The sequence below is a fragment of the Aegilops tauschii genome, chromosome 6 (assembly GCF_002575655.3).
Source record: "Aegilops tauschii subsp. strangulata cultivar AL8/78 chromosome 6, Aet v6.0, whole genome shotgun sequence".
Classification (NCBI taxonomy): domain Eukaryota; kingdom Viridiplantae; phylum Streptophyta; class Magnoliopsida; order Poales; family Poaceae; genus Aegilops; species Aegilops tauschii.
The window spans coordinates 19988581-20014224 of record NC_053040.3 but is presented as its reverse complement, the minus strand read 5'-3'; the positions used below and the strand labels follow the sequence as shown (position 1 = coordinate 20014224).

General features: G+C 47.1%; 1 protein-coding gene across 1 annotated transcript; it reads left to right on the top strand.

Annotated features, from left to right (window-relative positions):
- Positions 1-272: 272 nt before the first annotated feature.
- Positions 273-24313, top strand: LOC109763891 (uncharacterized). The gene is made up of 12 exons (XM_073501629.1): positions 273-626; positions 737-2735; positions 3309-3575; positions 7290-7985; positions 8061-8140; positions 8234-8363; positions 10806-11033; positions 17346-17560; positions 17649-17760; positions 17849-17955; positions 18051-18104; positions 23705-24313. Exons 1-12 carry the CDS (start codon positions 531-533, stop codon positions 23861-23863), a joined length of 4143 nt encoding a protein of 1380 aa, XP_073357730.1. The 5' UTR covers positions 273-530; the 3' UTR covers positions 23864-24313.
- The last annotated feature ends 1331 nt before the right edge of the window (positions 24314-25644 follow it).

Below are 25644 nucleotides of genomic sequence, written 5' to 3'. Positions count from 1 at the left end.
GGATGATGATCACAACTTAGTGCAGTGCCTCATGCTAGCTTGCATGAGTCCAGGGCTTCAAAAACGTTTTGAATTCCATAAAGCCCGTGATATGATCCGGGAATTGGATGCTCTGTACAAGGAAACCGCAAAGTCTGAACGATATGATATCATGAAGGCTTTGATGGATTGCAAGATGGCTGAGGGTAGTTCAGTTGGCGAACACGTGGTCAAAATGATTTGCTATTCTGAAAGGCTTAAAGCCGTAGAATTTCCACTTCCACCTGGCCATATGATGGACATGTTGCTTTCTTCACTCCCCCCGTCTTACGACGGTTTTGTCATGAACTACAACATGACAGGGATGGAGAAGACGCCGGAAGAAGTGCTCGCCATGCTGAAAACTACAGAAGGAGGACTGCGGAAAAATCGCAAGCAAATGTTTCTTGTGAATAAAACCGCCAGTTTCAAAAAGAAGAAAGGCAAGCCAAAGAAGGGCAAGGGCACCGGTAAGACCGGCTCCCAAAGCAACTCTAAGGGCGGAGCCAAGAATGAAACTGAGTGCTTCTACTGCAAGGGCACAGGACACTGGAAGAGAAACTGCAAGAAGTATCTGGAAGATAAGAAGACCGGGAAAACCGGAAAAGGTATAATTGTTATACAAGTTAATGTCATTGACATTTTGCTTGCTAGCGAAAACTCTAAGTCTTGGGTATTTGATACCGGATCGGTTGCTCACATTTGCAACTCGATACAGGGACTTCAGAAGGTGCGCAAGCTAGCAAAGAATGAAGTCGTGATGCGCGTCGGGAACGGCGCTGGGATCGCCGCTCAAGCCGTCGGCATTATGCCTCTACGTCTCCCTTCAGGATTTATCTTAGAACTAAGTAACTGTTATTTTGTTCCACTGTTGTGTAGAAACATTATCTCCGGATCATGTTTGGTACACGATGGGTATTCGTACAAGTCTGAGAACAATGGTTGTTCACTTTATTGTAAGGATATGTTTTATGGATTTGCACCCATTGTTGGGGGCCTTTTCATACTAAATCTTGAATGTGGAAATGATGTCTTTAACGTGAATGCTAAACGCCTTAAGAAGGCTGATACCACCACCACTTTCATGTGGCACTGTCGCCTTGGCCACATCGGTAAGAAACGCATGCAAAGACTCCATAAAGATGGAGTTTTACCGTCCCTTGATTTTGAATCATTTGACACATGTGAAGCTTGCCTGATGGGGAAAATGACCAAGACGCCGTTCACGGGTCATCCTGAACGGGCGGGTGAATTATTGGAAATAATACATAGTGATGTATGTGGTCCAATGAACACAGGCGCACGGGGTGGATATTTTTACTTCGTGACTTTTACTGATGATTTGAGTAGGTATGGCTATATCTACTTAATGAAGCATAAATCGGAAACCTTTGAAAAGTTCAAAGAATTTCAGAATGAGGTAGAAAATCATCGTAACAAAAAGATTAAGTTTCTGCGGTCTGATCACGGAGGCGAATATCTTAGTCATGAGTTTGGCCAACATCTGAGTGATCGTGGAATCGTTTCACAGCTTACGCCTCCCGGAACTCCACAGAGAAATGGAGTATCGGAACGACGTAACCGAACCTTGTTGGACATGGTAAGGTCAATGATGTCTCTTACAAATCTTCCAATATCTTTTTGGGGTCACGCACTACTTACTGCTGCTCACACACTAAACAAAGCACCGTCTAAATCTGTTGAGACGACGCCACATGAGATGTGGCACGGGAAGAAACCCGACCTGTCGTTTTTCAAAATTTGGGGTTGTGAAGCTTATGTAAAACGTTTACAGCCAAGCAAACTTGATCCCAGATCAGACAAATGTTACTTTGTAGGTTATCCCAAGGAGACAGTTGGGTATTCTTTCTACCACGCCTCCGAGAACAAAGTGTTTGTTGCAAAACATGGAGTCTTTCTTGAGAAAGAGTTTCTCACTAAAGAAGTGAGTGGGAGGACAATACAACTCAATGAGATTAGTGAATCTTCGGCAACCGTTGATATGGCTAAGGAACCGGAAGAAATTCCGCTAATTATCCCTACAACCGAGCCGGAAGTTGTCGCATGTGATGCGGAGACTTCAGACAATGTTGTAACTGAACCGCGCAGATCAGGTAGGGCTATCCAGCCACCTGAGTGGTTTCATAACGAAATCTTCATTCTTGAAGACGATGAACCTGCGCACTACAAGGAAGCGATGGCGGGGCCCAGCTCAAAAGAATGGCACAAAGCCATGAGATACGAAATGGAATCCATGTACGAAAACCAAGTTTGGAACTTGGAAGAACTTCCAGAAGGCGTAAAGCCCATTGGTTGTAAATGGATTTTCAAAAGAAAGACGGACGCGGATGGTAACATTACTATCCACAAAGCTAGACTTGTCGCGAAAGGGTTCACACAAGTTCCAGGAGTGGACTACGACGAGACTTTCTCGCCAGTAGCTATGCTTAGGTCTGCTCGGATATTGCTAGCAATTGCTGCTTATTTCGACTATGAAATATGGCAGATGGATGTCAAAACGGCTTTCCTAAATGGAAACCTCAAAGAGGATGTATACATGATACAGCCAGAAGGTTTTGTCATTCATGAGGATGCTGGAAAGGTATGCAAACTTCAGAAAGCCATTTATGGTCTGAAGCAAGCATCAAGGAGCTGGAACATTCATTTTGATGAAGTGGTCAAAGAGTTTGGCTTCATCAGGAATGATGAAGAATCTTGTGTTTACAAGAAGTTTAGTGGGAGCGCAAAAGCATTTCTAATCTTGTATGTGGATGACATATTGTTGATTGGAAATGACGTGAATTTTCTTAGCGAAATAAAAGACTCATTGAAGAAAAGTTTTTCAATGAAAGACTTAGGCGAAGCGGCATATGTATTAGGCATCAGGATCTATAGAGATAGATCAAAACGCCTGATAGCGCTTAGCCAAAGCACGTACATTGACAAGGTGTTGAAAAGGTTCAACATGGAGAACTCCAAGAAAGGCCTACTCCCCATGTCACCTGGCACAGTGCTTTGCAAGAATCAGAGTCCTCGGACTCTGGATGAGCGAGTACAAATGAATGATGTTCCATATGCCTCGGCAGTTGGTTCTATTATGTATGCCATGCTATGTACAAGACCAGATGTTTCCTATGCGCTAAGTGTTAGCAGCCGGTACCAAAGTGATCCAGGGTTGGAACACTGGGCCGCAGTCAAGGGTATTCTTAAGTACCTCAGAAGGACCAAGGATTTACTCCTTGTGTACGGAGGTGATGAAGAGCTCATTGTAAGTGGTTACACTGATGCAGGCTTCATGACTGACCCAGATGACTTCAAATCTCAATCAGGCTACGTTTTCATATTGAACGGCGGCGCAGTTGATTGGAAAAGTTCCAAACAAAAGACTTTGGCGGATTCTACGACGGAGGCGGAATATGTTGCTGCTTCAGAAGCCTCCAAGGAGGCGGTATGGATCAAACAATTTCTTGAAGACCTTGGTGTGGTTCCTAGTGCCCAGGACCCGGTGGAGATCTATTGTGATAATAGTGGCGCCGTGGCTCAGGCAAGGGAGCCAAGTTTGCACCATAAGACAAGACATATTCAACGCAAATATAAACTCATTCGACATCATGTCGAAGAGGGTTTAGTGAAAGTACGCAAAGTTCACACGGATCTGAACGTGTCAGACCCGATGACAAAGCCTCTACCACGAGCAAAACATGAGCAGCACCGGATAGCCATTGGTGTTAGGGAAGCCATGTAACTGGATTATGACTCTAGTGCAAGTGGGAGTCTATAGGAGATATGCCCTAGAGGCAGTAATAACAGTTATTTTGTATCTCCAAGTTTGTAATGAATGTTTATGATCCATGCTATAACTGCAATGATTCTCGAGTCTACAATATCCACGAGGCTCGGAGGGAACTCATATGCACGTGTGGTATTATAAACGGTAAAATATATTCCTAGTCTTGCCTCTAAGACTAGCTCAAGTATTGCATGATGATCCTGTTTCCTGATCATGGGCATGACTATGCCGGCAATTTTGAGGGCACAAGTTTGGTAGAACGCTTGTGTTGAATCAACCCGGATTGATGTTGTGCTATGAGATACCTTCGTCACAAGTTTATGGTTAATATCATTGAGATAGTTAATGTTTGCATAATTCCTTAGACCATGAGAGTATCAAGTTCCTTCGTGCTTGCTTCGTGAACTTTGGGGTTTGTTAAACGTCATCCGTAACTGGGTGGCTATTACGGCAGCTTTCGGGTTCACGGAAAAGTATAGGAAGTCACAAGATAGCTCAAGATTGGGATTTGCTCCTCCGACGATGGAGAGATATACTCGGGCCCTCTCGGTGTAACGGTATCCATCATCGTCTGGCCAGACACATTGTGATTTGATCACTGGGATGCCGGAACACGGAAACGAGAAAAGAGAACAAAACCGGTAACGAGGTAACTTGCATGGTGGAAAAATTGTTCGTCCATGGGCATGCAATAAATCTCACCTCGGGTGTTTGTGACATATCACGAAGCAACAGGAATAGCTCACTGCAACTGGAGGTTCACTCGAATATTCATTCGTGTGGGTATAGGGGTCAATATGGGTGTCCACGGCTCCGATGTTGATCATTGATCGGAAGGGGTTCCAGGTCATGTCTATACTTCACCGAACCTATAGGGTCACACGCTTAAGGGTCATCTATCTGTTGAATACTAGACAGGGAGTCTGACAGAAAATCACCGAAAAAGTTTCGGACACCGAAAAGTTTCGGACAGCGGAATCGTACCGCAGAGAGAGGTCATCGGATAAGTTTCGATGATACCGAAAAGTTGTTTCGGGATACACCATTAAGTCAAATTGGTTTCGGCACATGCCTGATAATTCTTGGAGGATGCCAGAATCATTCTGGAAGCTTTTTGGAATTTTCTGAGATAAAAACCGGAAATGTTCCGGAGCTGCCGGAGCCACTTCAGATGCGTTTCGCAGATGAAAATCACTAAAACCGGAATTGTTTCGGAACGCGTTGAAAAACATTTTAGTGGGTACTGGAAATGTTCTTAGCCCACATAAATATTTTCAGTTCGATCAGACGCTGAAAAATGTCGTCGTGAATAGTGAAAATCAGCTTTATGGTTACTTTATGGAAAGCCACCTTTTGGGGCTTTGCTCCAAAATATCTTGGGGATGACATGGATGGATAGGACCCATTTTTTGGGCCCCTCATGGGGGTGTGGCCGGCCACATGGGGTGTCCCCCCTTGGGGACCCTTTTGTTCATTGGTTTCACTTCTAGGTCCTTGTGGAAGGACTTCATTCATGTGCATTTTGGGTTTTTGTGTGAAACTACCCTACCCCTTGGGATTTCCTATAAATAGAGGTGGAGGGGCAGCCCTCCACACTCATCCCTTGCTCTCATACACATGCCATGCATTATCTGGCTTCTTCTCTCCCTCCCACGAAAAGAGTTTCGTAGAGCCGTAAGGCTGTCTGGGTTCCGGCAGGAACTAGTTCTGGACGGCGAAGCCCTGCCGGATAGCTGACAACGTTTGTGTGCAACCCCGTAGAGAGATTGTAGTTTCGATCTTTTGCCCGAGGGGCTGTTCGAGTGTCCTCCCGAAGGGCTGTCCGAGTCTCCGTCTGAGTTTCGAGGGTCCTCCCGAAGGGCTGTCCGCGACATTGTCCGGGGGACTGTCCGACCGCCTCCCGAAGGGCTGTCCGGAGAGGGAGTACATCCTCGCGGTTGGGAGGTTGTAAATCCTAGCTGCGGGGATCTGCACCGACGATCTACACCGACTCTTCTTCCGCTGCGCTTCGAGTCGGTACGGATCAGATCAAACCTTGTATGCAGTCTCCATAGTGGTCCTGGGCGTGCTCGCTATACCGAAAATTTTCGTTTTCTGTCGCGTTCCCCTACAGTGGCATCAAGAGCCGTGCTATGCGTAGATGCAGGTTACGATCTAGAATACATGGAGATGTATGGGTATTGCATAATATAATTTTGGAGTAGATGAGATCTATTGCTGAAAATTATTTATGCGGGTGACAGATGAAATCTGTTACCCGACGTTCTTGATGCTTCCCTAGAATTTGCGTTTGCTCAATCTCGAGAGAGGATGATGGAATTTGACAAAGTTCTGGCAATCCGTGATCCTGATTGATCATGGAAGTGCTATCAGTTCTTTGGGTTCTGCCATAGTCAAAAGAAAGATGAAATTCGCAGATGAAAGGGCATTGCAGATATGATCTGCACGGGGGTCATGCGTATGACGAAGTTTAGTATGGGGCTCGAGATTTAATTATCTCGTGTTTCATACACCCCGAGATGTTAATCTAGCAACTTGAATAATCATACTTGATGATAAAACGTTGGTAGCTGCGGTTTAAGTCAAAACCTTAGAAGCCACGTAAAATAAAATTTTGCATAAACCGATTAGAGGCGTCTAACTTGGTTTTGCAGGATGTGCATGTGGTGTGGTATAGCAATGCTCATATTCAATTTGATTATGTATGAGATGACTATATGATGTAACTAACATGACCTGCGTGTCATGATTCTGCATGATGGCTGGAGCCATATGATTGCACTTTAATGACCTGCGTGTCAACCTTAAGTAATGCACTTATTTTATTAGCTATAGAGATAGCAATATTATCTGGTGCATCGACAAGGTGGTGGCAATCTTCGCGAAGGTGAACACCGACGCAAATGCCGAAGACGAAGAATTGAAAGACTTCTCCGTCAGAAAGGGCTATACCATATCATGCTAATTATGAATTGCCTGAGATGTTTATCCCCTATGATGCACCCTTCTTGATTGCGCGGTAGTCGCTTTTATTAGGGTGATCTCTCACTTAAAAATATCAAGTAGATAGTGTTCTCCCAAGTGTAGCACCGTCACGGCACCTATCTTTTCGGGGTGCGCCGTGTCACACGGGTACGAGCGATTAGAGAAGTGTGAGGCGGGTGAGTTGAGACCTCGCAGCGAGATCACTTGGTTGTCTTGACGTTCAGGCATGACCGTCATGAGCTCGGAACACACGCATCGAAAGATGAACAAGAGTCACATAGTGATGTGATTGGCAAGTTGGCCTACCGGTTAAGATTTTCGTCATCAGTGGTGTTACACCAATGGCGAACAATCAAGACACGGATCTTGAATCACTCATAATCAATTTTGAGAGATATTGATTTGAGTGGGAGTGCATTTTAGAATAAAATGTTTATTCACTAGTGCAAATTTCATTATAAACAAAGTCTAAGTGAAACTTGTGTCTTCGTTGTAGATCAAATGGCTCGCAACACCGCATTCAACTTAGGCCCGATGTTAGAGAAAGAGAAGTTAGCTACGACTGGAAACAACTATGCGGACTGGGTCCGTAACCTGAGGATTGTCCTCAGGAGCGCTAAGAAATTGTACGTGCTTGAAACTGCTCTTCCAGCTAAACCGGCGGCAGATGCACCGGTAGATGAACAAAATGTCTGGGCCACTAAGGATGATGATCACAACTTAGTGCAGTGCCTCATGCTAGCTTGCATGAGTCCAGGGCTTCAAAAACGTTTTGAATTCCATAAAGCCCGTGATATGATCCGGGAATTGGATGCTCTGTACAAGGAAACCGCAAAGTCTGAACGATATGATATCATGAAGGCTTTGATGGATTGCAAGATGGCTGAGGGTAGTTCAGTTGGCGAACACGTGGTCAAGATGATTGGCTATTCTGAAAGGCTTAAAGCCCTAGAATTTCCACTTCCACCTGGCCATATGATGGACATGTTGCTTTCTTCACTCCCCCCGTCTTACGACGGTTTTGTCATGAACTACAACATGACAGGGATGGAGAAGACGCCGGAAGAAGTGCTCGCCATGCTGAAAACTACAGAAGGAGGACTGCGGAAAAATCGCAAGCAAGTGTTGCTTGTGAATAAAACCGCCAGTTTCAAAAAGAAGAAAGGCAAGCCAAAGAAGGGCAAGGGCACCGGTAAGACCGGCTCCCAAAGCAACTCTAAGGGCGGAGCCAAGAATGAAACTGAGTGCTTCTACTGCAAGGGCACAGGACACTGGAAGAGAAACTGCAAGAAGTATCTGGAAGATAAGAAGACCGGGAAAACCAGAAAAGGTATAATTGTTATACAAGTTAATGTCATTGACGTTTTGCTTGCTAGCGAAAACTCTAAGTCTTGGGTATTTGATACCGGATCGGTTGCTCACATTTGCAACTCGATACAGGGACTTCAGAAGGTGCGCAAGCTAGCAAAGAATGAAGTCGTGATGCGCGTCGGGAACGGCGCTGGGATCGCCGCTCAAGCCGTCGGCATTATGCCTCTACGTCTCCCTTCAGGATTTATCTTAGAACTAAGTAAGTGTTATTTTGTTCCACTGTTGTGTAGAAACATTATCTCCGGATCATGTTTGGTACACGATGGGTATTCGTACAAGTCTGAGAACAATGGTTGTTCACTTTATTGTAAGGATATGTTTTATGGATTTGCACCCATTGTTGGGGGCCTTTTCATACTAAATCTTGAATGTGGAAATGATGTCTTTAACGTGAATGCTAAACGCCTTAAGAAGGCTGATACCACCACCACTTTCATGTGGCACTGTCGCCTTGGCCACATCGGTAAGAAACGCATGCAAAGACTCCATAAAGATGGAGTTTTACCGTCCCTTGATTTTGAATCATTTGACACATGTGAAGCTTGCCTGATGGGGAAAATGACCAAGACGCCGTTCACGGGTCATCCTGAACGGGCGGGTGAATTATTGGAAATAATACATAGTGATGTATGTGGTCCAATGAACACAGGCGCACGGGGTGGATATTTTTACTTCGTGACTTTTACTGATGATTTGAGTAGGTATGGCTATATCTACTTAATGAAGCATAAATCGGAAACCTTTGAAAAGTTCAAAGAATTTCAGAATGAGGTAGAAAATCATCGTAACAAAAAGATTAAGTTTCTGCGGTCTGATCGCGGAGGCGAATATCTTAGTCATGAGTTTGGCCAACATCTGAGTGATCGTGGAATCGTTTCACAGCTTACGCCTCCCGGAACTCCACAGAGAAATGGAGTATCGGAACGACGTAACCGAACCTTGTTGGACATGGTAAGGTCAATGATGTCTCTTACAAATCTTCCAATATCTTTTTGGGGTCACGCACTACTTACTGCTGCTCACACACTAAACAAAGCACCGTCTAAATCTGTTGAGACGACGCCACATGAGATGTGGCACGGGAAGAAACCCGACCTGTCGTTTTTCAAAATTTGGGGTTGTGAAGCTTATGTAAAACGTTTACAGCCAAGCAAACTTGATCCCAGATCAGACAAATGTTACTTTGTAGGTTATCCCAAGGAGACAGTTGGGTATTCTTTCTACCACGCCTCCGAGAACAAAGTGTTTGTTGCAAAACATGGAGTCTTTCTTGAGAAAGAGTTTCTCACTAAAGAAGTGAGTGGGAGGACAATACAACTCAATGAGATTAGTGAATCTTCGGCAACCGTTGATATGGCTAAGGAACCGGAAGAAATTCCGCTAATTATCCCTACAACCGAGCCGGAAGTTGTCGCATGTGATGCGGAGACTTCAGACAATGTTGTAACTGAACCGCGCAGATCAGGTAGGGCTATCCAGCCACCTGAGTGGTTTCATAACGAAATCTTCATTCTTGAAGACGATGAACCTGCGCACTACAAGGAAGCGATGGCGGGGCCCAGCTCAAAAGAATGGCACAAAGCCATGAGATCCGAAATGGAATCCATGTACGAAAACCAAGTTTGGAACTTGGAAGAACTTCCAGAAGGCGTAAAGCCCATTGGTTGTAAATGGATTTTCAAAAGAAAGACGGACGCGGATGGTAACATTACTATCCACAAAGCTAGACTTGTCGCGAAAGGGTTCACACAAGTTCCAGGAGTGGACTACGACGAGACTTTCTCGCCAGTAGCTATGCTTAGGTCTGTTCGGATATTGCTAGCAATTGCTGCTTATTTCGACTATGAAATATGGCAGATGGATGTCAAAACGGCTTTCCTAAATGGAAACCTCAAAGAGGATGTATACATGATACAGCCAGAAGGTTTTGTCATTCATGAGGATGCTGGAAAGGTATGCAAACTTCAGAAAGCCATTTATGGTCTGAAGCAAGCATCAAGGAGCTGGAACATTCGTTTTGATGAAGTGGTCAAAGAGTTTGGCTTCATCAGGAATGATGAAGAATCTTGTGTTTACAAGAAGTTTAGTGGGAGCGCAAAAGCATTTCTAATCTTGTATGTGGATGACATATTGTTGATTGGAAATGACGTGAATTTTCTTAGCGAAATAAAAGACTCATTGAAGAAAAGTTTTTCAATGAAAGACTTAGGCGAAGCGGCATATGTATTAGGCATCAGGATCTATAGAGATAGATCAAAACGCCTGATAGCGCTTAGCCAAAGCACGTACATTGACAAGGTGTTGAAAAGGTTCAACATGGAGAACTCCAAGAAAGGCCTACTCCCCATGTCACCTGGCACAGTGCTTTGCAAGAATCAGAGTCCTCGGACTCTGGATGAGCGAGTACAAATGAATGATGTTCCATATGCCTCGGCAGTTGGTTCTATTATGTATGCCATGCTATGTACAAGACCAGATGTTTCCTATGCGCTAAGTGTTAGCAGCCGGTACCAAAGTGATCCAGGGTTGGAACACTGGGCCGCAGTCAAGGGTATTCTTAAGTACCTCAGAAGGACCAAGGATTTACTCCTTGTGTACGGAGGTGATGGAGAGCTCATTGTAAGTGGTTACACTGATGCAGGCTTCATGACTGACCCAGATGACTTCAAATCTCAATCAGGCTACGTTTTCATATTGAACGGCGGCGCAGTTGATTGGAAAAGTTACAAACAAAAGACTGTGGCGGATTCTACGACGGAGGCGGAATATGTTGCTGCTTCAGAAGCCTCCAAGGAGGCGGTATGGATCAAACAATTTCTTGAAGACCTTGGTGTGGTTCCTAGTGCCCAGGACCCGGTGGAGATCTATTGTGATAATAGTGGCGCCGTGGCTCAGGCAAGGGAGCCAAGTTCGCACCATAAGACAAGACATATTCAACGCAAATATAAACTCATTCGACATCATGTCGAAGAGGGTTTAGTGAAAGTACGCAAAGTTCACACGGATCTGAACGTGTCAGACCCGATGACAAAGCCTCTACCACGAGCAAAACATGAGCAGCACCGGATAGCCATTGGTGTTAGGGAAGCCATGTAACTGGATTATGACTCTAGTGCAAGTGGGAGTCTGTAGGAGATATGCCCTAGAGGCAGTAATAACAGTTATTTTGTATCTCCAAGTTTGTAATGAATGTTTATGATCCATGCTATAACTGCAATGATTCTCGAGTCTACAATATCCACGAGGCTCGGAGGGAACTCATATGCACGTGTGGTATTATAAACGGTAAAATATATTCCTAGTCTTGCCTCTAAGACTAGCTCAAGTATTGCATGATGATCCTGTTTCCTGATCATGGGCATGACTATGCCGGCAATTTTGAGGGCACAAGTTTGGTAGAACGCTTGTGTTGAATCAACCCGGATTGATGTTGTGCTATGAGATACCTTCGTCACAAGTTTATGGTTAATATCATTGAGATAGTTAATGTTTGCATAATTCCTTAGACCATGAGAGTATCAAGTTCCTTCGTGCTTGCTTCGTGAACTTTGGGGTTTGTTAAACGTCATCCGTAACTGGGTGGCTATTACGGCAGCTTTCGGGTTCACGGAAAAGTATAGGAAGTAACAAGATAGCTCAAGATTGGGATTTGCTCCTCCGACGATGGAGAGATATACTCGGGCCCTCTCGGTGTAACGGTATCCATCATCGTCTGGCCAGACACATTGTGATTTGATCACTGGGATGCCGGAACACGGAAACGAGAAAAGAGAACAAAACCGGTAACGAGGTAACTTGCATGGTGGACAAATTGTTCGTCCATGGGCATGCAATAAATCTCACCTCGGGTGTTTGTGACATATCGCGAAGCAACAGGAATAGCTCACTGCAACTGGAGGTTCACTCGAATATTCATTCGTGTGGGTATAGGGGTCAATATGGGTGTCCACGGCTCCGATGTTGATCATTGATCGGAAGGGGTTCCAGGTCATGTCTATACTTCACCGAACCTATAGGGTCACACGCTTAAGGGTCATCTATCTGTTGAATACTAGACAGGGAGTCTGAGAGAAAATCACCGAAAAAGTTTCGGACAGCGGAATCGTACCGCAGAGAGAGGTCATCGGATAAGTTTCGATGATACCGAAAAGTTGTTTCGGGATACACCATTAAGTAAAATTGGTTTCGGCACATGCCTGATAATTCTTGGAGGATGCCAGAATCATTCTGGAAGCTTTTTGGAATTTTCTGAGATAAAAACCGGAAATGTTCCGGAGCTGCCGGAGCCACTTCAGATGCGTTTCGCAGATGAAAATCACTAAAACCGGAATTGTTTCGGAACGCGTTGAAAAACATTTTAGTGGGTACTGGAAATGTTCTTAGCCCACATAAATATTTTCAGTTCGATCAGACGCTGAAAAATGTCGTGTGGGTATAGGGGTCAATATGGGTGTCCACGGCTCCGATGTTGATCATTGATCGGAAGGGGTTCCAGGTCATGTCTATACTTCACCGAACCTATAGGGTCACATGCTTAAGGGTCATCTATCTGTTGAATACTAGACAGGGAGTCTGAGAGAAAATCACCGAAAAAGTTTCGGACACCGAAAAGTTTCGGACAGCGGAATCGTACCGCAGAGAGAGGTCATCGGATAAGTTTCGATGATACCGAAAAGTTGTTTCGGGATACACCATTAAGTCAAATTGGTTTCGGCACAAACCTGATAATTCTTGGAGGATGCCAGAATCATTCTGGAAGCTTTTTGGAATTTTCTGAGATAAAAACCGGAAATGTTCCGGAGCTGCCGGAGCCACTTCAGATGCGTTTCGCAGATGAAAATCACTAAAACCGGTATTGTTTCGGAACATGTTGAAAAACATTTTAGTGGGTACTGGAAATGTTCTTAGCCCACATAAATATTTTCAGTTCGATCAGACGCTGAAAAATGTCGTCGTGAATAGTGAAAATCAGCTTTATGGTTACTTTATGGAAAGCCACCTTTTGGGGCTTTGCTCCAAAATATCTTGGGGATGACATGGATGGATAGGACCCATTTTTTGGGCCCCTCATGGGGGTGTGGCCGGCCACATGGGTTATCCCCCCTTGGGGACCCTTTTGTTCATTGGTTTCACTTCTAGGTCCTTGTGGAAGGACTTCATTCATGTGCATTTTGGGTTTTTGTGTGAAACTACCCTACCCCTTGGGATTTCCTATAAATAGAGGTGGAGGGGCAGCCCTCCACACTCATCCCTTGCTCTCATACACATGCCATGCATTATCTGGCTTCTTCTCTCCCTCCCACGAAAAGAGTTTCGTAGAGCCGTAAGGCTGTCTGGGTTCCGGCAGGAACTAGTTCTGGACGGCGAAGCCCTGCCGGATAGCTGACACCGTATGTGTGCAACCCCGTAGAGAGATTGTAGTTTCGATCTTTTGCCCGAGGGGCTGTTCGAGTATCCTCCCAAAGGGCTGTTCGAGTATCCTCCCAAAGGGCTGTCCGAGTCTCCGTCTGAGTTTCGAGGGTCCTCCCGAAGGGTTGTCCGCGACATTGTCCGGGGGGCTGTCCGACCGCCTCCCGAAGGGCTGTCCGGAGAGGGAGTACATCCTCGCGGTTGGGAGGTTGTAAATCCTAGCTGCGGGGATCTGCACCGACGATCTACACCGACTCTTCTTCCGCTGCGCTTCGAGTCGGTACGGATCAGATCAAACCTTGTATGCAGTCTCCATAGTGGTCCTGGGCGTGCTCGCTATACCGAAAATTTTCGTTTTCTGTCGCGTTCCCCTACAGAAATTCATGTGTGCATGAACAATTGCATCATTTATCGGGACGAGCACGCGGAGTCTACCATATGTCCGGTGTGCGGCGTCACTCAATATAAGAAGAGGAAGAAAGCTCCTCGAAAAGTGGTGTGGTACTTTCCGATCACTCCTCGTCTGCAGCGGTATTTCGCGGACCCTAAGTTAGCAAAGCTCTTGCGTTGGCACACAGATAGGGAGGAGAAGAAGCGAGAAGATGACAGAAATGATCTGCAGATAAATAAAAAAGACAAGATGATGAGTCGCCGTAGGGATGCGAGCCAGTGGCAAGCGTTGAACTTCGAACACCCAGAATTTGGGGACGATCCAAGGAACACCGTGCTGGGCGCGAGCACCGTTGGAGTCAATCCGTTTGGCAGCCAGAGAAGCATACATAGCACCTTGCCTGTGTTTGTGTGGATGTACAACCTTCCCCCCTGGTTGTGCATGAAGAGGAAGTACATTCACATGAGTATGCTAATTGAAGGGCCCAAACAACCAGGGAACGACATCAATCTGTATCTGGGGCTGCTGAAAGAGGAGCTAGACACGCTGTGGAAAACGCCAGCCAATACGTGGGACGCCGCAGAAAAAGAATATTTCCCTATGATAGCCGCACTGCTCACGATGGTACACGACTATCTCGGTTACGGATATGTCGCGGGGCAGGTGGTCCACGGATTTTCTGGATGCGTCAGGTGCATGGATGACACAACGTATCGCCAGCTAGGTAGAGATCCCGGGTCTTCGAAAATCGTGTTCATGGGACATCAAAGGTGGCTTCGCGATGATGACTCATGGAGAAAACGCAAGGATCTGTTCGATGGTGAAACCGAACCCCGAAGACGGCCGCGTACGAGGAGCGGCAAAGAGCTGTTGAAAAATTGGAAAGATTGCCCACTGCCGGGAAAGAAGCAAAAGGCGCCAGAGCCGGGAAAGAAGCGAAAGGCGCCAGATCCGCTGCTGGAGGTATGGAAAACGAGGTCTGTTTTCTTGGACTTGCCGTACTGGAAGATCCTCCGTGTGCCTCACAGCCTTGATGTCATGCATATCACGAAGAACGTGTGCGAGAGTCTGCTTGGTACCCTGCTCAACATGCCAGAGAGGAACAAAGATGGGCCGAAAGAAAGGGCAGACTTGAAATCAATGGGCATCAGGGAGGAGCTTCACGCTAATGATGATGATGATGAGGCGAAGCAGGACACGGAAAGTCGTCGCAAAGGCAAAAAGGCTAAGAAGATCGGAAATGACTACCCTCCCGCGTGCTTCACTCTAAGTGAGGAGGAGATCGAGCAGTTTTTCACCTGCCTCGTAGGAGTAAAACTTCCTTACGGTTACGCGGGGAAGATAAGCAGATACCTAGACTCAGCGAAGCAGAAGTTCAGCGGGATGAAGTCTCACGACTGTCACGTGCTGATGACGCAGATACTTCCAGTTGCAATCCGTGGGATCATGGACGCGCACGTCCGTGAAACGCTATTTGGACTATGCAACTTTTTTGACATCATCTCTCGGAAGTCGGTTGGCGTGAGGCAACTTAGAAGGCTATAGGAAGAGATCGTGGTGATACTATGCGAGCTTGAGATGTACTTCCCACCCACATTCTTCGATGTTATGGTGCATCTGCTGGTCCATATCGTGGAGGATATCATCCAACTCGGGCCGACGTTCCTGCACAGCATGATGCCGTTCAAAAGGATGAATGGTGTCATCAAAGGATATGTTCGCAACATGTCACGTCCAGAGGGAAGCATAGCCAGGGGCTTTCTGACCGAAGAGTGCATCTCCTACTGCACGAATTATCTAGGCATCGAGAACCCCGTTGGTCTACCCGTCAACAGGCACCTCGGCAGGCTCGCTGGATGTGGTCACCGCGATGATCGCAGCGAAATGCATGTCGACTTCGAGGGTCGACTCGCCGACTTTGAAAGAGCAAACCTAGTCACGCTACAACACATAGACGTGGTCGATCCTTGGGTGGTAGAGCACAAAACCTTTACTGAGAAGACGTACAATGACCGAGGCCAACAGAGGAAGGACGGAGATATAATCAAAGAGCACAACTCTTCTTTCGCGCATTGGTTCAAGGAGAAGCTTCTGTCGTACCCTTTACATGAGGATTCTTCCGCGGAAGAAAAACTCATATTCGCCTTGTCACAGGGCGTCGAGCACAACCTGATGAACTATGAGGCGTACGATATGAACGGCTACACATTCTACACCGAGGGAAAGGACATGAAGAGCGATGGTTATCAGAACTCCGGGGTAACGATGGAATCATACACCGGTAACGACAAGGAAAGATACTACGGAAGGATCGAGGAGATCTGGGAGCTGAGCTACGCTGGAGAGAAGGTCCCAATGTTCCGTGTCAGATGGGCCAAGAGCGTCCTAAAAGAAGACCGGTATTTCACCACAATGGTTATACTCGAAGCCAAATCCAAGACCGCGGGCGCAAACGTCACCGCGAAAAATGAGCCATGGGTACTGGCTTCCCAAGTGGACCAACGCTTCTTCATTACCGACCCGTCAAAGCCCAGTCGTGTTGTCGTGAGGAGAGGCAAATGGAAGATCATGGGAATGGATGGAGTCGCCAACGAGCAAGACTTCGACAAGTACGGCGACCCGAAGATGGAACATGACGACGACGATGAAGTGCCATACACCACAAGAGGAAGCAGGACCACCCTACCTAAAGGACGTCTGTTCAACAGAAGAACTCCATTTGCGAAAAAGAAGGGCAAGAAGATTGTGAAAAGATAGCTAGCTAAGATCGATTGTATTTAAATTATAGTCTTCATTTCTCGATTGTATTTCGACATATTGAAATGATATTTCTTCTGTTCTAGTCCTCATGAATATTTATTTATGTTTATTCTGGTATTGAATTTCTAACTCACAAAAAGTATTGAATTTGTTAATATTTTTTGAACTCATGAATATTTTTAAATTTCATGGGCAGTTTTTGAATTCATGAATATTTTTTCAAATTTGATGATATTTTTTCATATTCATTAATGTTTTACCAATTCACAAATGAATGCAACTAAAAATCCAAAAAAAATTGATGATATTTTCAAATAACAAATTTGATGATATTTTTTCATATTCATAAATATTTTCAAATAACAAATTTGTTGATATTTTTTCACATTCATAAATGTTTTAAAATTTGATTGTCATTTTCTAAAAAATTATTAGATGCAACTAAAAATAATAATAAAATTTTTACTAATGGCGCACCAGGAGAAGGTGCGCCATTGCTATGGATGTACTTATGGCGCACCCCTAGGAGGTGCGCCATTGCTAACCTTCCCCCTCTATCTCGCCACATCCCCCTCGCCCCCCGCGCCAGATGCCCCTCCATCTCACTATCCCCCTCGCCAGATCCCCCTCCCCCCCGCCGCCGACGACCCCCCGCACCCGACGACCCCCGCGACCGCTCCGCCGCCGGAGTCGCCGCCGGAGCACTAGGAGGAGGCCCGCGTCCACCAGGAGAGGAGGCCCGAGCACTTCTTCGTCCTCCGACCGACCCCATCTCGCCGTCGCCACCGCTGCTCCGGTCCATCCCCGTGGCAACCGAGGTGTCCACAAGCCCGGTGGTGAGCTCCTCCCTCGTCCCTTCTTCCCACGCCGCATCGAGTTCATCGCTGGATTTGTTGACTGATGCATGCGCGCGCGTGGATGCAGGGCGCAGGTGCTCTACTACGCGGTGGAGGCGCTGCTCCGGTCGGGGCACCAGGGCGTGTACGCCGCCGTCGAGCGGCCGCTCCAGCTCGCGCAGACCGCCGCCGTCCTCGAGGTACGCCGCCCACTGGATCTTGCTTCTTTCTCTCGATCTGTACAGTTCTGACTTCTGAGCTCTGCATCCTGCTTCGTGTGCCTGCTAGATCCTCCACGGGCTGGTCGGGCTGGTGAGGTCGCCGGTGTCGGCCACGCTGCTGCAGATCGGGCGCGCCTCTTCGTCACCTGGGGCATCCTCTGGAGCTTCCCTGAGGTGCGGTCTTCTTCTCCTTGGCGTCTCTCTCTGCTCTTCTTGCTGCGTGCATACCTGATGCTCTGTTTCCTCTGTTTTCTTGTTTGGGTATGCAGACCAGGACACACATCCTGGTGAGCTCCTTGGTAATCAGCTGGTCCATCACCGAGGTATGCATGCTCCTGAATCCTGATAATCTAGGAATTACAGCTGTTCAAATTAACTGTGTTATTGAGCCGCGAGACGCAGCTGTTGCTGTTAGACTAGCTGAAGATGTGCTACTGAACTAAGCAATCACACAAAATTGCTGCAGCTTAATTCACTCTACTGTTAGTATTACATTACACCAGGGGAGGTGTGTATCATCAGGGTGGTGCTGAGTCAACTAGAAGTCAGAGGCACCCCAGAAACATGTATATTTTCCAATCATGTATTCTAGTATCTGTATGATTAATCTCAAATGAGACAAATCAGGTTAATAATGCTCATGTACCAGAAAAGAACACCAGAAACTTCAAACTTGAATGGAAAGAACGTTTAAAGCAGAGGATGGCAGAGAAATTGTGCTGCATATTATTATTCATCAAGTCCTATAGGTTGGCAAAGTCATGGCATACGGTCCACGGTGTCGTGATGATATTGGGTGGGATAATGATTTTGCAGGTACCCCGAGAGGTCCTTGAGTTTGCCGAAATGTCGATTAACTTCCGTTCCGGCAAATTCGGGTACTCCATATGTCCTATTTTCAGCAAAGATCATGCTGAAATTTTCCGTGAATTTTAGCATGACTTTGCTAAAAATAGGACATATGGGGTACTTGCACTAATGCATGGGCCCGGGTATCTTAGTACTTAATTAAGTAGGATCAACTGTTTTTTTGTCCATCACTCGATAAACTACATGTATGTGTATTTAGCATGACTTTTTTAGGAGATTTTCTATTTTTTTGCTATATCAATCTCCAAAAAAGCATGATGCTGAATCAATACTCAATATATAGTGGTGCCATCTTTATCACATTTTTATTGGAATCTGCAACATTAATCTTTTACTTGAATCAGGTGGACATATTTGCATTCCTGTTTCATGCTTACTTGTTGTTTGGAACTATAGAGTCCACCTTGGAATCTGCAAATCTCTTAGAATGTACTAAGAGATGCCAGATTTGGTGGGGGACTCCTATACTTAAGGCATATAAGACCTGGCATTGCCTATGCCGCAAGTGTCGTAGGCAGATACATGCTTGATCCTAGGAGTGGACATATGGATGCAGTATAACCTATTTTGCGGTATCTAAAATGCAGTCCTGGGAAGGGGTTTAAGAAGAATGGCCATATGGATGGTTATTGCGATGCCGATTGGGGGAATTGTCCTGATGACAGAAGATCATCTTTACGCTATTGTGCATTGGTTGGAGGGAAACATGGTGTCATGGCGAAGCAAACAGCAATTAGTTATGTTCAAATCAACAGCCAAAGCAGAGTATAGAGCTATGTCACTAGGACTTAGTGAAATATTATGGGTAGAAATCCTCTATCAGAATGAAGGTGCTGGGAAAAGGCCTTTGAAGGTGTGGTGTAATAATAAATCAGCTATAAGCATAACCAGTAACCCGATCCAACACGACAGAACCAAGTATGTGGAGATAGATCCTTTATTTATTAAGGAGAAATTATATGATGGTGAGAGAGATAGTGAGAGGAGACAAGAAGAAGCGGGTTAGGAAGGGACTTGGACCTTAGCAACAACACACTAACAGGTTCCATCCCAAAACACCTAGGCAATATCACAAACATCTCTCAATTGATCCTTGACAATAACCAACTTTTTGGCGACATTCCTCGAGAATTAGGTTATTTGGTCAACTTAGAGATCTTGTTCCTTGACAATAACCAACTTTTTGACCAAACTTTTTTCCTATTTAGAGGGAAACATGGCCCACAACGATGAGGCCAGCCGCCGGGCAAGGCATTCTGGGAGCTGTCCCAGAAGATGGAGGAAGAACCTCACCGCTATGAGGACGCCGCGAAAGAAACCGATCCTGACTACAAAACCCCTAGTGGCGTCGGGGATGCCACCACTGATGGTGCCGCCGAGGATGCCACCACTGATGATGGAAGCGCACGCATAGATGGCAGCCAACCGAAGAGGCAACGGAAGGACCGTCGCCCGAACGTGCTCGGCATCGTCAAGGAGGAATTTACTAAAGTGTCCTCCGGGGGGCATCCAACGGTGCCCAAAGAATTAGTCAAGGGGTACGCGCGACAGCTCGGGTGCATTCTCCGGATCACCGTCTCGATCAACACCGAAACCTAAGGCATCGTGACCGAGGGAATTTGCGCAACCTCCTCTTCACGAAGCTGCACGAATGATACAAGTTCCCCGGTGACTTCGCAAACACACGCCTCTTAGGGAATAAAGTGAACAGTGCCTCCCTCACGAAGATGAGCACGGCCCTGGCTACTTGAAGAGCCGCGGTGCAGAGAAGGATTGAAAAAGTTGATAGTTATGAGAAGATCAAGGAGAAAAATCCTTCGATCAGCGAAGATGACTACCTGGAGTTCAAGATCAAGTGCGAGAGCAACGCAACCGTGGAATCAAGTCAGTGGGGGAAAGAGATGCGGGACTTGAACTTATGGGTCCACAAACTCGGTCCCGACGGTTACAGAGTGGCGGAACCTATATGGGACAAGGAGGACGCGGAGCGTGCCGAGCAAGGCCTACCGCCCCTCTTCGATAAATACTGTGACAAGCAGACCAAGAACTATGTCAGGCCCCGGTACAAGATTGACCCGGTAACCAAGGAGCTTACCACATATCCGAAGACCAAGGCGCTTGAGCTTGTTCTGGTAAGGAATACACCCCCGCGTAATTAGCTCCATATGGTTGCATTCTAATTAATGAAGCCAAATTTCTAAATGGTTCACGTTCCTTCCGCAGGACACAGAAAGCAGTAGCGCGGGGTCGTCTAAGATCTCCCCTTGGGACACCCCTTTATATAGGGCGTTGAACGTAATGAAAAACAAGGATAAGCTCAGTAAGCCGTCGTCAGCTGGTCGTGTGGCCGGCAAAGGCTTGTCCACGAAATGGTCGGAATACTACACCGCTGGGCGAAAGGAGAGAAAGACCAGCTCGGAAAGCCAGGAGCGCGAGGTTCAAGAACTCAAGGCAAAAGTGGCGCAGATTCCAGAGATAGTCGAAGAGCAAGTGCGAGACCAACTGGGAGCGACGATCACCGCCATTGTGCCTACCTTGATTGAGGGCTGTAGGTGTGGATTGCGGGCGGCCAACAGGGGCCGCCCCCGATTCCCAGTTTCACGGGCAGCAACTCGCACAACGCGCCGGCGGCGCCATTGGTGTCTCCGGCGAAGGTGGCATTGGTGTCTCCCGCGGCGGCGCCGACATTGCAGCTTAATGCACCCGGGTGTGGGAAGAATACGCCGGCCGGCACCTCGGCAGCAAGCGGCCCCTCCGTCACTTGCACGCCCGCCGTTGGCAGAGCCTCGACATTAGCCGACCTCGACGCCATCACGGTAACTAATTAAGCCTCTCGGTCGATGACTTCATCTCCTTGCCTTTGACTGGGCATCCCTGACGCCCTAGACGTTTTCCAGGGCGCCGCCGACGTTCCATGCACTCTCCTGCACTTCATGGACGGCGAGTTGACCGATGTCGCCAAGGCCAGAATCGTTCAACCGGGCAACCGCCTGTTCCACGGTAATCCGATGCCACCGAACGTGTATAGGGTTCAACTGGTTCGGGTGCTGCGGGGCTGCGATGACTTGTTACCTCCGTTTCGACCCCCTGGGGCCGACGAAGATGATATGATGACCCTCAGCGCCTGCTTAAGCTGGCCCCTGCTTTGGCCGAAGAGCCAGATTCGTTTGGGGGCGGGGGACACCACCCCACAGACAACACCGCCAGTCGTGCCGGCGCCAAGCCATGGCAAGACCGCCGCAACGCTACCGGACATGCATATGGCACAGGATCCGGACATGCACATGGCACAGGATCCGGACGACGACGACGACGATTGTACATTTTCCAACGTCGATAAGTACTTCAACGAACATGGGTACGGTGAAAAATTCTTGGGGCCTCCTTCTCCAGAACCCAACCCTGCAAAAGACGATCGCGATCTAGTTGGTACCGCGGAGAAACCCAATTGCAACAGGCGTCGTCTGGCGTTCAGTTCTCAGGAGACGCCTCCAGCTGTCGCCTTCACCGAGCCTCAGATAGCCGAGGTGCGAAATATTATCAGCCCCAACACACTGAAGAAGGCGGTCTCTGAGCAGAACTCGATCCCATTACAGCAGAAGAAGAAGGGACGGAAAAGAAAGAATAACTAGGGTGCGAGCCAGCCGGCACCGAGTACGATCCGTGCTCAGGACGGGCCACCTTCACCTAAGGATATCTCAAGGAGGGTGCATGTGGCGGGTAGGCAGATGCTACCAACTAATCTGCTCAATGCTGCAACCGGTGCTATGCGGAGTCTGCATGACAGTGTTCTTTCTTTAGAGAAGCGGCGTCTCTCCGAGAATGATGTGGCATACCCGGTTTTCGTGGCCAAGGTGCCAGAGGGCAAGGGCTTTGTGGATAGCGCCATCGGTGGTATGATCGTCCTGCGGTTTGATGACATCTTCGCTATCTTTAACCTTCATCCGCTGCACTACACCTTCATTCGGCTATTTTCGCTGAGTATGGAGATGCAGATCATTAGAGACAAGACCCCGGACATCGTGATAGTCGACCCCTTCTACATGCGTGCCAAGATCTTGGGCAGCGCTGGGGACCGGCAAGTCGCGAGTTCATACCTCGAAGGCGTCATTCTGGCAAACCCAGATAAGTATATCTTCCTCGTGCCTTACTTTCCCGAGTAAGTCATCCCCTCACCACCCCGTAACATATGATTTCTTAGATTTTGATCGTTCTTTTTTTCTAACATTCCGTGTTTTGTGCAGTGACACATATTGCACACTCATCCTCTTAAGCCTGAAATATTCCATGGCCACGTATTTGGACTCGGACCGTCAGTCGAATAAAGACTACACAAATATCAAGAAAGTTCTTGATGATGTTCTCCCCGGCTACGCCAGATCTGGAGGCACCTTCAGCAGGCCAATTCGTAGGTACGGCAAGCACGTGTTCACCCACAATACGATGTTCCCCTGCGTCAAGTAGCCGCCTGGCGGTCAGAAGGATGCCTACTACGCCCTCCATCACATGCGGGCGATCGTACGGGACCATAATCACCTTGTGCTATCAAATAATCTCAAAGATTGGGCCGCACGCTTGTCGGCAATCCAGGACGCGGACATCAGACAAGAATTCTTTCGCATTCAGTCGGAGTTTGCGGAAATCATCCATCAAGATGTCCTTCGTACCTCGGGGCAGTTCTACCTCAGATATCAACCGTCCAACAGTGAGATAGAATAACGCTACAAATGCAGGCTGACAACACCCGCGATTTCATGACCATCATGACAGACGGCGGCTTCATCCACGCTCCGGTCCCTGAGTCGAGTCGAAAGTAGTGATGCTATGTAGTTCTGAAATATCGATTAGCTCATGTTGTAATTAAACTTTAATGAACTTGTATGTCTCTTTGGTTTGGACAGTCGTTCAACTTATATGTAATCGATGCTATTTATTAGTAGGACCATGAATCGTGCTATTAATGTGTTGCTTTTCTCTTCCGATCCTTTTGTTGCATACTTATATATTGCTTATGTATTGTCTGTGAATTTCTACTAACTTTTTGTTTGTCTAGTGCATAGAGATGCCATCGTATGTCGTGTACAAGGGTAAGGTTTCCGGAGTCTACGACCACTGGGAGGAGTGTCGGAGACAGGTTCACCGTTTCAGCGGTAACACTTACAAAGGTACACCACTAGGGCGGAGGCGGAAGCTAGATACGCGCACTATCTAGCGGGAGAGAGGAGGGAGCAGAGGAGGAACCGGATGAAGACCAGTTTCATCGCGACGATGCACATCGTGATGACCGCAGCTCTCTTCTATGTGATGATAGTTTAGATGATCGATATCGACTTGTAATGTGAAGACAAACTCGCTACTCGTGGTCTCGAGACTTGTAATGTTCTAACTTTGTTCGGTCTTTTGAATTCGGAGACTAATATGATGAATTGTATTCGGAGACTAATCTTCTATTGTATTCGATAAATCTGTTGTTTATATGTTGTGCTGTCTATATTATGTGCAGTAATATATTTTATAACCTGTGCAAATATCAGAAAAGAAAAAAAATCTTAATATTCATACTAGTGGCGCACCACACTGCACTTTAGTGTGCACTGCAATAAACACACTAGTGGCGCATTATCTAGAAGTGCGCCATTAGTAACCCAAAGCACAAGGTAAATATGGCCCCCTGAGAGGCATAGTAATAGCGCACCGTTTGACATACTAATGGCGCACTCCCAGGTGCACCACTATTGTCTGGTATACTAATGGCACACCAGGGGTGCACCATTAGTACTAGTTACTAGTGGCGTGATGATAGTGGCGCACCTGTTGTGCGCCATTAATGGCCAAAACAGGTGCGCCACTAATTAGACTTTTTCCTAGTAGTGCCTACTGGCGGAGCTATGTGCATCCCTGCAGGTGCCATGGCCCCCCAACCTTGGCAAATTTAGTGAAGAAATTTTTTTATAGAGAGATTTAGATTAAAAAATAGAGATGTTTTCCACTGTCTTTTCTCTTTGGCCCCCCCAATCTTCCTGCTCTAGCTCCGCCACTGGTAGTGCCTAGACAATGTTTGTAAGCATAATCCCGGCTGGGGTCGCTCGTTTCTCTCGATGACGACCTGGGCCTACGCGTCATCTTCATCTGTCTCTTCTCTTCTCTTTCTCTTTTGGCGTGAGCCCATGCAATCCGAGCAGCAATGCAGCATACATTGGTTCTTGTGCGCTAACTGGGCGAGTGTGTCGGCCACATGCAGGAGCGCTCGGAAGGAGGTGCCGTTGATCTGATCTGCACATCGTGGATCTTGGATATTACATGGCCACTTTACAATGCTACAGCTGACTACGCATTGTGTAAACACAGAAAAAGTAGAACGCATGTGTAGAGTGTCTAACCCGCATGCAATGTCTAGCTAGCAATGAATGCACGCTTGCATGGATTCCTTCACATCATCGATTCCAACGCAAAATAGAAATACACAAACCACAAGCCGAAATGTGGTTGTCCATCAAGCCAGTCCTCGTCTTCCTCCTGCTTGCCGTCTCCACGGCGACGCCCAGAGGGAATGTTGAATGCACCTTTCTGTTGTGCTATCGGGTCTCATGTATACTTGTGCTTATCCTTTCTTGTAAACTAGGATCATTAGCTTGTTAGCTAGCTAGCCTCTAGGAGTTTGTTAGCACGTCGTCATGCACGTCTGCATGCCCCGTGTACATGGATATTTAGCCCTTTGGCTTGACCAATACAATCACGTTGCCTCACTTCTCTCCGGTTCTACATGCAAGCCCCTGCTCTACACCGCGCCGCTCAACGCCGGCCGCCTGATGGTGCTCGACCTAGCTGCACAGGCCATCACGTCACCGTGCAGCGGACAGACAACGGCCGTGATGCCCTCCGCCCCCTCCACTGACGGCGGCATCGCGCTGTCTCCTCAACAGCCCGCTGTCCCCGATCTCTGTCGCCGCCGCCGCCACCGCCACCTGCGAGCCCTCCCCGTCAGGCGTGGTC

What these genes read in the sequence shown, in the direction of transcription:
- LOC109763891 (XM_073501629.1), top strand. Translation starts at nt 531, where the DNA reads ATGAAACTGAGTGCTTCTACTGCAAGGGCACAGGACACTGGAAGAGAA. An exon ending in AAGGTATAATTGTTATACAA is followed by an intron (nt 8,141 to 8,233) that starts GTTAATGTCATT and finishes AACTCGATACAG; the next exon opens with GGACTTCAGAAGGTGCGCAA. An exon ending in AGGTGTCCACAAGCCCGGTG is followed by an intron (nt 17,561 to 17,648) that starts GTGAGCTCCTCC and finishes GCGTGGATGCAG; the next exon opens with GGCGCAGGTGCTCTACTACG.